Source organism: Eumetopias jubatus, unplaced genomic scaffold (genome assembly GCF_037043125.1).
Source record: "Eumetopias jubatus isolate StellerSeaLion01/CBP00866 unplaced genomic scaffold, mEumJub1_p1.0 scaffold_13, whole genome shotgun sequence".
In the NCBI taxonomy this organism is placed as follows: domain Eukaryota; kingdom Metazoa; phylum Chordata; class Mammalia; order Carnivora; family Otariidae; genus Eumetopias; species Eumetopias jubatus.
The window spans coordinates 53,653,845-53,666,176 of record NW_028274819.1 but is presented as its reverse complement, the minus strand read 5'-3'; the positions used below and the strand labels follow the sequence as shown (position 1 = coordinate 53,666,176).

At 42.3% G+C, this 12,332-nt stretch overlaps 2 protein-coding genes across 8 annotated transcripts in view; both read right to left on the bottom strand.

Moving 5' to 3' along the window:
* Positions 1–5,034: 5,034 nt before the first annotated feature.
* On the bottom strand, positions 5,035–6,351 carry LOC148162655 (THO complex subunit 7 homolog). The gene has a single exon (XM_088017602.1). It carries the CDS (start codon positions 6,325–6,327, stop codon positions 5,713–5,715), a length of 615 nt encoding a protein of 204 aa, XP_087873728.1. The 5' UTR covers positions 6,328–6,351; the 3' UTR covers positions 5,035–5,712.
* Positions 6,352–7,592: 1,241 nt separating this feature from the next.
* NUP98 (nucleoporin 98 and 96 precursor) overlaps positions 7,593–12,332 on the bottom strand; it is a 120,425-nt gene continuing 115,685 nt past the window's right edge. For all 7 annotated transcript variants that reach the window (XM_028115821.2, XM_028115820.2, XM_028115825.2 and 4 more), the window contains 2 exons: positions 9,073–9,184; positions 7,593–8,944 (listed from right to left, as the gene is read on the bottom strand). In XM_028115821.2, coding sequence (XP_027971622.1) covers positions 8,727–8,944; positions 9,073–9,184 — 330 coding nt within the window. In that variant the 3' untranslated portion in view covers positions 7,593–8,726. The remainder of the gene's footprint in view (positions 8,945–9,072; positions 9,185–12,332) is intronic.

The following is a 12,332-nucleotide window of genomic DNA, read 5'->3' as shown; positions in this document are numbered from 1 at the left end:
TTTATTGGATGTATATACCACATTTTCCTTATCCATTCATTCCCTGAGGAATACTTAGGTTGCTTCCACATTTTAGCTAGTGTGAATAATGCTGCTCCGTATGGAAGTAGAAATATTTCTTCAAGACTTTGCTTCAGTTCTTTTGGATTATATACCCAGAAATGGAATGCAGCACCAGGTCATATGGTAATTCTATTTTTTATATTTTGAGGAATTGCCATACTACTTTCGACAGTGGCTATAATATTTTTTTTTCCCCACCAACAAGGTACAAAGGTTCCCATTTCTCCACATCCTTACCAGGAGCTGTTATTTTATTTTGTTTGTTTTTTTACTAGCCACCCTAACGGGTATAAGGTGGTACATCACTGTATTTGATTTACATTTCCCTAATAACTAGTGGTTGAGCATCGTATCATGTGCTTATTGGCCATTTGTATGTCTTCTTTGGAGAAATGTCTATTCAAGTCCTTTGTCCATTTATTAAGTTGGGTTTTGTTGTTGTGTTCTAGGAGTTCTCTTTGTATTCTGGATATTAATCCCTTATGAGGTATATAATTTGCAGATGTTTTCTTCCATTCTATGAGTTGCTTTTTACTCAGTTGATTTATTTTTTTGGTGAACAAAATTTTAAATATTTTATAAAGTCCAATTTGTCTATATATTATTTTTTTGCCTGCACTTTGAAGTCATATCCAATAAATCATTGCCATATCCAATGTTGTGAAGCTTTTGCCCTATATTTTCTTCTAAGAGTTTTATAGTTTTAGTTCTTACATTTAAGTCTTTGACCCATCCTTAATTTTTGTGAATGGTGTTTGTTTAGATAAAGGTCCAACTTCATTTCTTTGCATGTGGATATCCAGTTTTCCTAGCATCATTTGTTGAAAAGAGTGTCCTATCTCCCATTGAATGGTCTTGGCACCCTTATCAAAAATCATTTGACAATATATGTAAGGGTTTATTCCTGGGCTCTCTGTTCTAGTCCATTAGTCTATGTGTCCATTTTTATGCCCATACCACACTGTTTTGATTACTATAGCTTTGTAGTAAGCTTTAAAGTCAGGAAATGTGAGTCCTCCAGTTTTGTTCTTTCTCAATACTGTTTGGGTAGGGTGTGACTATAAAAGGATAGGAAGAGGGAGTTTTTTGGGTGACAGACATTTTATATTATGACTATGGAGTGGTTATACAAATCTGTATATGTTGAAATTAACAGAAATGCATACCAAAAGAAAAGTGAATTTTCCTATATAATAACATAAAGTATAAAATTAAAATCAATTTAGTTGGTTCATAACTAATGTAATGCAGGTTTACTGTACCTGCCAAAGAAGAAAGATAAGACTTAAGAGTGAGTGGTTGGTATTTGGTGTGAGGGTGAAAGATATATTCTTTTTTCCTGTACCATTTTCCTCAGCAATTATTCAGTCTTTTGGGGGCACAAGAAATTACACTTAAAAATAATGTTTTGCAGGGGCACTGGCTGGCTCAGTTGGTAGAGCATGCAACTCTTGATCTTGGGGTCATGAGCCCCACGTTTGGGGTAGAGTTTACTTAAAAAAAAAAAAGTTTTGCAGAATACCTCAAGGGCAAAATAAAGGCTAACTTCAAGAGTGCTTCAAAACAGCAAGGAAGTAGTGCACATATAGAAGAGACCCAAGAGTTAAACATGCTTTTTATCTGTTTAGCTTCAACTTGCAAAACAACACATTTGGGATTCATCTACATATGACACACAATTCAAATTCTTGGGGCGCCTGGGTGGCTGAGTTGGTTAAGCGTCTGCTCAGGTCATGATCCCAGGTTCTGGGATTGAGCTCTGTGTTGGCGTTGGGCTCCTTGTTCAGCAGGGAGTCTGCCTCTCTCTCTCCCCCTGCCCCTCCCCCTCACTTGTGTGCTCTCTCTCAAATGACCAGCCAAGAGGGTTCTTGGCTTCACACGGGATAAAAATCAAATTTGAGCCAGCAGGTGGTGAAACAGTTTATTAAATATATATACCTAGGGAGAGAGAGATACAGACAAGAGTATCCGGGAGATTTAGAAAAAGTAAATGAATTTCATCTTTGTTCAGGGCCTGGGGGTTTTATTGGGGATGGTGGTCTAGTGTACGTGTCCTCTCAGGCATTCAGGAACTGGTTAGAACAAAGACGAGGGCCCAGGTGTTATTGTTTGGAGCCAGGGGGTCTTGGTGTTGAGATGTCTGGCTCCTGAGGTGTGGAATGCACATGATAGCTTCCTCTGGTCATTCTCACCTGGTCCTTCCTTAGATGTTATTTATTCTAGAGAAATCATTAACTCTCCGTCCCTTACAAGGAGGATATAGGCTATTTGCATTACAAGGCATATGTAAAGTGCGTTGGGGGTGCAGGTCCAGCAAGAATAGAAGCCAGAAAAGTAGCAAATGAAAAAAACCCAGCTTTTTCTCTCCTGGGATCCCTTCAGTTTCCCTGTCTCATTTCCGTAGTATAGTCTCTGACTAGAGACTGATGTGTAAATTGTTTACCTGAAAAAAAAATGCTAAAATATTTCTTATAACATATTTACTGTATTTTGGGGTGAAAATGTTATATTGAAAAAAAAATCCAAAAATTTGTGGGTAACTTTTAAGAAGCAGTGGGGGTGGTGGGGGTGGGAACACAAAGTAAAAAAAAATTAACTGCACAATAACTATATGATTTAAGTTTCTATTTTGAAAATAATGAATCAACACATATAAAAAGACAAGGGATATACAATAATGAAATAATGACTCTTAGCCCTGATTGTCATTAGGTGGGAGGTTGATGGGAAGTTATATAAAGGGTGAATAAGACTGACAACACCTAAATCAATAATCTTAACATCACTGAAAGTGGGACAACCAAACATGAGTCTTCTGAAGTGATAAAACACACCACCATCTGTTAACTGGGGAGAAGGGTGGGCGCAGAGAGAAGTAAACGGAATCTAATCAAGCCCCTAGATCTAACCAGCAGTATATAGGAAGTAAAGGGGAGTATATAGGAAGGAGCAGTATATAGGAAGTAGAGGCACAACCAGCCAAACCTAGAAGGTCCTGGTTCTCGATTCCTAAGGACAAATGACCCAGTTACTTTAACAAAGGGCATTAAAAAAAAGGCAGCGGGGGGGGGGGGGCGGGAAGAACATTGGTAATAGATTAAAATACTTGAGACTTAAAAATCAAATGCACAGTGTGGACCCTGTTGAGATCCTAATTCAAACATTTCAACCATGGGGTGCCTGGGTGGCTCAGTTGATTGTGTCTGACTCTTATTTCAGCTCAGGTCATGATCTCAGGGTTGTTGGTTCGAGCCCGGCATTAGGCTCCACTCAGGAGGGAGTCTGCTGGAGATTCTCTCTCCCTCTGCCCTTCCACACCATGCTCATGCAGGTTCTCTCTCTCTCAAAAATAAATCAATCTCAAACAATTCAACCATAAAAATTTAGTTTGAGACAACTGGGGAAATTTGGAAATGCAGAGGGCATTAGTTGCTATCTAGGAATTACTGTTAATTTTGTTGGTAGGACAAGGGTGCTGTGATTGTGTCTAAAAAAATTTACCTGTTAGTGGGGTGGCTGGGTGGCTCAGTCGGTTGTCTCTAACTCTTGATTTCAGCTCAGGTCATGATCTCAGGGTCATCAGATTGAGCCCCACATCAGGCTCTGCCCTGGGTGTAGAGCCTGCTTAAGATTCTCCCTCTCCTCCTGCCTCCTGCCCCTCCCCCCATTCACACATGCCTTCTCTAAAAAAAAAAAAAAAAAAAAAAAATCACCTGTTAGAAATGCTTAGGTATTGATGAAATGATCTGCCTTAGAAATACCATTGTGGGGTGGGTAGAATAACAGTGGAGTAAAGATGAAGTAATATTGGAGGATTGTCACAAATGTTCAATGTGAATTATTATACCATTTTACTTTTGCATAGGTGAAAGTCCCTACAGTAAAAGGTTAAAAAAAGCCCTGAGGAAAACATAAGAAATGAATGTTTGAAGCAGAAATCATTACAATACAGAACTCTGGTAAAATTGGGTCAATAAGACGAAGAGCTGATTCTTTAAAAACGGAACAAAAAATCTAGAGTAATTTTCTGTTAATATAAAGTAGCAACTGAGTCAGAGTAAAACATCTGAAAAGCACAGCTACTCTGCAGGCCTTGGCTGGTCTAATCCAACATTTAATCTCCAAAATTTTCCTGACTTTGATTTTGGCATTATTCCAGCACTCTGCCAAGGAAATACACTTATTTTGGATGTTGTATGATTCTACAAGTCTGTTGAGTTTTGAGAAAATGGATTCCTGTTTTTAGATTTTTTAGAAACTTTTTATTTTTTAGAGAAATACTATTTTTTTAAAGATTTTATTTGATAGAGACAGTGAGAGAGGGAACACAAACAGGGGGAGTGGGAGAGGGAGAAGGAAAAGTTGGCTCCCCATTGAGCAGGGAGCCCCACGCGGGGCTCGATCCCAGGACCCCGGGATCATGACCTGAGCCGAAGGCAGTCGCTTAACTGACTGAGCCACCCAGGTGCCCCCAATTTTTTTTATTTCAATGGAATTTTGAAATATAGAAAAGCTTCTTTGTCATCTTTATCATTAACTTTGAACTGTAACTTGTCTCTGATGTAACACAGCTATGATAAACATTTGACTTAGAGCCATATATATATATATATATATATACATACATGAAATACTAGTTGTAAGAGTAAATACTGCCCATATTCACAATTCTTAACACTTCTCAAAGCTAACCATTTCTTTTTTTTTTTTTTTTTAACGATTTTATTTATTTATTTGACAGAGAGAGAGATAGTGAGGGAGGGAACACAAGCAGGGGGAGTGGCAGGCAAAGGGAAAAGGAGAAGCCGGCTCACCAGTGAGCTGGGAGCCTGATGTGGGGCCTGATCTCAGGACCCTGAGATCATGACCTGAGCTGAAGGCAGACGCTTAACCGACTGAGCCACGCAGGTGCCCCAAGACCATCTTAACAGTCTATTTTTCTGAAACAACTTTTTCTTTGTCAATATGTTTTTCCTACTGAAAATGACTCCTAAATAATGAAACAGTAGAAGAAAACATATCATCAAAACATTTAACAAGCACACTGCTTAAGCATTACGGAGTGAGATCTAGAAGGCAATGCATATTGATTTAATTTGCATCTTGTAATTACCTCTTATACCACTGATTGTTAGGATCGGGCAACCTCTCCCCAAATGAGCACATACCACAAACATTTCATACATAATTTCACAAGTTCACAGCCCTCATGAAGCCTATTCATGAACTACATTTTCAAAGATGGTAACAATTTCCAGACTGACTCATTTTTTTCACGTACATCCTAGAAATGCCACTTTCTCACAATCTTCAACTTATTTTATAAACGAACCAGTCTTACCAGTTAAAAACTACCTAGAATACTAATGAGCACAAACATATCTGGCTTGAGAACATTTTATTAAACATTTTTGGGTATCGCTTCCTACCTTTTAAGTTTAAGAACAAAAAAGACATTTCAATACAAACAAATTTATACTGAAGTTTTTTCCTTTGTGTAAAGAAATAGGAATGAACTGTGCATTAGTATTTAAAAGCAAAGTAGTCCACTGCCAAAACTTTAAATAGCTCAAGAGCACAACAAATTCTAAACGCACTAGGAGCATGTTATTTCTGCATTCTTGGGAAGGGTGAACATTATTAGTCTGTTTATGGCTTAGGATCTGTTTCCATGGTGCTTTCTTGAGCTTCTTCTACCTCTGAGAGCTTTTCATCATTTTCTAGTGTTTGCTGAAGTTCGTGGATGGTACTAAGTAGAACGTGAAACTGTTTCCGTCTCAATTCCAGCTTATCTTCAACACTTTCTTTAATATGTGAAAGATGCTCTAGTTCCTTTCCCAGAGACTCTAGTTCCTTTAATGTTTCATGCCGGTCTGGATGGTGCTGGATCACTTTCGCCAAAGCATCATATTCTTGGCGATTTTTTCGTATTCTCTTTGCTTGAAGAATTTGCTTTTTGCACTCAGCAATTTTTTCATGTGCTCCAGCAATGCTACATTCTATTTCTTTGTAAATTTTTTCATAATTTTCCATTTCTCTAAGATTCATATCATATACCAGCAAAGTTTTGCCCATTGAAAATTCACATTGGGACAGTGTGCTCAGCATACGTTGGTACTGACTGTATCCCTCTTCCTGGGACCCGGAGTTGCACCATTTAATGAAACTTTTCACGAGCAGATTGATTCTCCGATCATCTCCAGCACCGTCTCCATCAATTAGGAGACGCTTTCGTATGACTTCGTCGTCAGTCACGGCTCCCATGGCGTGCGCGGCGGCGGCGGCGGCGGGGGCGGCGGCGGCGGCGGCGGCGGCGGCGGCGGCGGCGGCGGCGGCGGCGGCGGCGGCGCAAGCTGAGGCGGCGGTTGGCGGCGGCGGAGGTCAAACTCCCACAATGCAGCCGGGTAAACAGCCATGGAGGAGGAGGCGGCGGCGCCCGCGGCCGCCCGCTCCGACGCCTGAGCCGCGCCGTGCCGCCGCCGCCGCCGCCGCGGGATCCGCGCTCCCCGCGCTCCACGCGCTCCCCGCACTGCCCGGGGGCGGCCGCGGCCGGCGCGTGTGGGGGCGAGGCCAGCGGAAAGCTAACCATTTCTATAGCACACTCTCTTTTCACAAAACACCTCTCACAAGGAAACCACAAGAGGACTTCTTTGCCAGAAGCCCAGCAACGCTCTGTGACTCAGGTTCACAGTCAGTAATGGAGGGAGATTCCCAGGAGTTACCCTTGTCCTTGGGGGTCTAAATTAAAGGGAAGCCCCAGATCCACTCTGCTTTATCTCCAAATTCCTCATGTCCCAGTGTCTTTGGCGTAATCCTAACTGGAATTTGCTCACACCTTCAGTTTAACAGGAAAAAAAAAATCCAAATAGTACGCATCAGACTTATGCATTCCCTCTGGAAAACAGCTGTGTTTAGCAGCAACATTCAAGATCATCATCCCCTTTACACAATGGGAAATGAAATTAAGAGTGAAGTGTGACCCAAAATTTAAAAACAAACAAAACCCCCAGAATAGAAGAGCCAGGCTTTGAATCCTAAGTATATTCCTAAGGGCAATGAGACTCTTCCCTTATCCCCCACTGGGAAGCCAAACACATAAATATATGCTTATAAATGTATTTATATAAATATAAGCAGTCAGGGGCACCTGGGTGGCTCAGATGGTTAAGCGTTTGCCTTCGGCTCAAGTCATGATCCCAGGGTCCTGGGATCAAGCCCTGCATCGGGCTCCCTGCTTAGCGAGGAGTCTACTTCTCCCTCTCTCTCTGCTGCTCCCCCTTCCCCCTCCTCGAGCTCTCTCTCAAATAAATGGATAAAATCTTAATATATATATGTATATATATATGTAGTTAGGATTAATTAATAATCTCAACCCCCTCACCCTAAATTTTCCCTAATAAATTTAGCCTTTGACTGTTTCTTTAACCCATGACCCATCTCCCTTTAGACTGCAAATCAACTGAGGCCACTGTAAAGATCCTTGGAGTAAGAAGGCTCAAAAAACACAAAGGGAAAGCCAAGAGCAGGAATGCTATAAACATTTTATTTATTTTTTTAAGAAAGTAGCTTCAGAAAAAGAGGAAAATAATCTAGATCATTTATTTATATATATATATATACTTTTTAATAAAAACCTTTACATAATCTTCATGCATAAAGACCCAGAGGTGGCCATGTTATCCACGACAGCCCTAATACCAGCTGTCGCAGGCCTTTACCGGGGACTCCCCAAGCTGAGAGCAGTGTAGCAAAGGCCCTTCTCCTGCCCGTAAAGCCCAGCTCCTTGCCTGCCTCAGTAATGGTTCTATGTTCTGGGACTGGAGACAGTGGGTGGGAAATGCTTTGGGCTAGAATAGGAAGGACAGGGAGGGCTACCCAACCTGCCACGTTTTATCCAAACTCTTCAGGCAAACCCAGACAGGAAGCCTGGCAAGATGACCGAAAACCAGGGACCAAACTGAATTCTGGAGCTTCCCAGGGACATGGAGTCTGTGACCAAGAGTTCCTGCACATAGTAGGAAAGGTTTGATGTTCATGGAACATTCAAGGCGGGAACAAACAAGCCTTGAAGATTCATCCCTCCATGGCAGGCACTCACTTCTACCCTATATAAGTCAGAAATGACTATGTTCTGCTTCCTAACTCAGTCCAACCCTCTTTTGACTCTACAACAGTGTTAACTCATCAACCTACTTAAGAGACAAACTCTCCTTCCTTCTGTGGAGAGTTTATCTGTTAAGGAAGGACGGTTCTTGATCAACACATCTGTCCTAGTATAAAAGGGCTGAGGTAGGAGTAGGGTAGCAGGTCGGCACAGAGGGTCACAAGATTCAGAACACCCGAGAGGGGGAAAGCATTCCCTGGTTCTCTGGGGGGAATTCTGTGAAAGGTTATTTTATTGACCATTTTTTAGAAAGGGTGAGGGGAAAGAATGGTCTTAAAGATGATAAAAAAGAGACTTGGCTCCTTTTTTGGGTTCTAAAGCCCTTATACTTTGTTCAGTATTAAGAAAAGCCCTGAACAAATGGAGGATGCTGCTTGGGGCAGCAGGAAACAAAGATGGGTTCCAGAGCCAACCAAGAGAATGGCAAACAGTGCCAACCAACTCAATGCAGGGGATCTCTGTGTGGTGAGTGTGAATGAGCATGTGAGTGTGGTGGGCTTCACTGACTCCCAACAGTCAATTCTCGCAGGTAGGACTGTGTGAGGCCGCGCAGTTCCTCCAAGGCATAGTCCTCAGGCATGGGGAGCTGGCCAACGTGGGGAGCCAAGAGGCCCAAAGGGACTCGCTGAGGGTCTGGTGTTGAGTCGGAGGTTGTTTCAGGGGCACGCTGAAGGCTCCATACCACCCGCAGCAGGTTGGCTGCACGTTTGGCCATGTCTGGAGAGAAAAAAATGAAGTGGGCATCAAGGATGAGGGGTGGTAAGGGTGGGCATCGGGGCAGAGGTATAATAATCATAAAGACAGGAAGCAAGCAGGCAGGAAGCAGGGAGAGGCTGGAGGCTTACCTGACTGCGCCAGGAGATCCTTGGCATTGTAACACTGCATCTGCTGTATGCGGCTGCACAGTGAGATCACTTTGGTGTGTAATTGCTCCAGCTCATAAACTGAGCAATCCACCTACAAAGGAGCAGAGAAACCAATTAGGTCAAGAAGAGCTCCCATCACCCCAATTCCATCCACAGAATGACTATGCAAAACTCTGAAACAACAGGAAAAAACCCAGGAGGCTGGCCCGGCAGTGTCATGTCACCACTATCCAGCCTAATCACTGAGGACAAAACACAACCTCAGCAGTAATCCACAAGAGGCAAGTAACACAGTATACAAAGCCTTGAACTGGGCAAGCTTTCAGATCAGCATTAATGAAACATGTAACTAGCAAGCTTTAACATGGCGCCAAAAATCTAGATAAATCTGGGCTTAGAGCGATTGTAGGACTTCTTAAGAGTAGAGAGTAAGTAAGAAGTGGAGCCCAAACTAGCATTTAATTTAGGTATCCTAACTTCAAATTCACAACCCTTTCTAAAACACTTGCAGGGCCCTATTCTCACTGTGTGCCCTCTCCTATGTGTTGCTATCCACTCCTGTGGCTCCAAGTTTTAGTATTATTTTAAATCAATTTATTTGAGAGAGAGAGAGAGAGAGAAAGAGAGCGAGCGCATGTGCAACCAGAGAGAGGGAAAGGAAGAGGGAAAGGCAGAGAACCCCAAGTAGACTCCGTGCTGCGTGTGGAACCCAACTCGAGGCTTGATCCCATGACCCCGAGATCACAACCTGAGCTGAAACCAAGAGTCGGATGCTTAATCTACTGAGCCCCTCAGGTGCCCCACCTATGGCTCCAATGATCAATACGCTGATGATTCCTCAATCATTAGCCTACTATTTCAATCTTTCATTCCCCTTTCCAGGGCCAGTGCCCTAGGCTCGGGATACCATTACTTCTTACTTGAAATATCTTAAGAGCTTGACCACTATCTTCAGTGTCATCCCCATTACATCCTTTTCCCTACCATATGGTAGCCACAGTGATGTTTCTAAAAAGTCTGTATTTTTTTTTAAGTCTATTTTTTTAAGTAGTCTCTACCCCCCACCATGAGGCTTGAACTCACAACCCCAAGGATCAAGAGTCACATGCTCTTCTGAGTCAGCCAGGAACCCTGTATTTTCATTCTTTACTTACATTCTGAATATTTTCAGCAGCATCTTATTCCTGTTTGTCTCACATATGACTCTTGGTTGGCCCCCCTCCCAAACTCTTACATTAAACCACCCTACTTGCTAAGTGTCCTATCATCTCCTCCTCTTCTAAATGCTTACCCAACCCTTCCACGAAGCATCTCTCTCATTGAATCGACTTTTGGGGGGCTTTGCAGAATCTACCATTTAATGCCTCTGCAAGTATTTTTTTCTTTAAAGATGTAGTTATTTATTTATTTGAAGGCTGGCGGGGGGTGCACAAGCAGGGGAAGCAGGAGAGCGAGAAGCAGGCTCCCCAATGAGCAGGGAGCCTGATCATGACCTGAGCCAAAGGCAGATGCTTAACTGACTGAGCCACCAAGGCGCCCCAGCCTCTGCAAGTATTCTTTTATCCACAAGAATCAAGTCTTTTTTAAAGATTTTATTTATTTATCTGAGAGAGAGAGAATGAGAGACAGAGAGCACGAGAGGGAAGAGGGTCAGAGGGAGAAGCAGACTCCCTGCTGAGCAGGGAGCCCGATGTGGGACTCGATCCCGGGACTCCAGGATCATGACCTGAGCCGAAGGCAGTCGCTTAACCAACTGAGCCACCCAGGCGCCCCAAGAATCAAGTCTTTAACTGGACTTTTAAAGGTGGTAAATACGATGAGGTCTTTGCTCTCAAGAAACTCATAAAAAATAAAGAAACTATCAGAGATAAAGTTGAAGAATCACAAGCTATGCAGATCATTCAAGCAGGGTGATATGGCAGAAAAACTGGATGGTACTTCAGATTGGGAGATCAGAAAAGGTTTCCCTGAGGAAGGTCATATCTTTGCGGAGACCTGAACAACAAGGAGAGGGTCAAGCTTTCTAGGCAAAGAGAACAGCTAAAACTACAAGATGCAAATGCAAAGAAAGTTTAGGTGGGTAAAATGCAGAGTTTAAAGAGGAGGAGAGAAGAAGATAAAACTGGAGAAGTTTTATACACTAGAGGATCGCAACTGGAGGTCCTCAGTATTCAGAGTCTGTGACCTTGGACTGAGAAAAATAGCATTTATTTTTACTAACTTTTTACTAAACATTAGCGTTTAATTATTAATGTAGATGTCAAGCAATAACTGAGACTTTGTCATCAACAGACATCACGGCTATTTTCATATTACATTACAGTTGTTAGTGATTTTTAAATATAGTACTTCAAAATTAAGAGTAGTTAGGAGATCCACTGCAAGGCTTGTTAAATTTAAGATGTTAAATAAACCACTTAATTACCTTAAGTTCTTAATATTTTGATAACTGTATTTTAACATATTGGTTTCCTTTGTAATCCCATGAATTTAAATTTTATGCATTAAAACACATTAGACAGCCATCCATGAGCTTCACCAGACTGTTACGGAGGTCCATAGCAAACAAAGGTAAGAATTGGGGCGCCTGGGTGGCTCAGTTGCTTAAGCGACTGCCTTCAGCTCAGGTCATGATCCTGGAGTTCCGGGATCGAGTCCCACATCGGGCTCCCTGCTCAGCAGGGAGTCTGCTTCTCCCTCTGACCCTCTTCCCTCTCGTGCTCTCTATCTCTCATTCTCTCTCTCAAATAAATAAATAAAATCTTTAAAAAAAAAAAGGTAAGAATTATTGATGCAGAGCTTTGTAAGACTTGCTAAGGAGCACTTTATTCTAAGTGAAATGAGAATCCACTGGAAGGTTTTAGACGAGAGTGAGATGGTATGTCTTGTGCATTAGAAAAATAACCCTGGTTGCTGCATGGTGTCTACTATAGCAGTCCAGGTGAGAGACTCTGTGGCTTTACTACACCTACACGCTCCCCTTTCCACTCCAAACCACCTTATTAAAAGTTCCCTGGAGAGTTGCCTGGGTGGCTTAGTCGGCTGAGTGGCTGACTCCCGATTTCGGTTTAGGTCATGGTCTCAGGGTTTTGGGACTGAGCCCCATGTCAGCATGGACTCTGCTGGAGATTCTCTCCCCCTCTGCACCTCCCCCACTCATTCACGCTTTAAATAAATAAATAAATAAAATAAATAAATGAACAGACAAAATGAATGACTAAATATCTTACAAAAACAAA

Bases quoted from the DNA above. Each gene is read 5' to 3' on its own strand.
- LOC148162655 (XM_088017602.1), bottom strand. From the start codon at position 6,327: ATGGGAGCCGTGACTGACGACGAAGTCATACGAAAGCGTCTCCTAATT.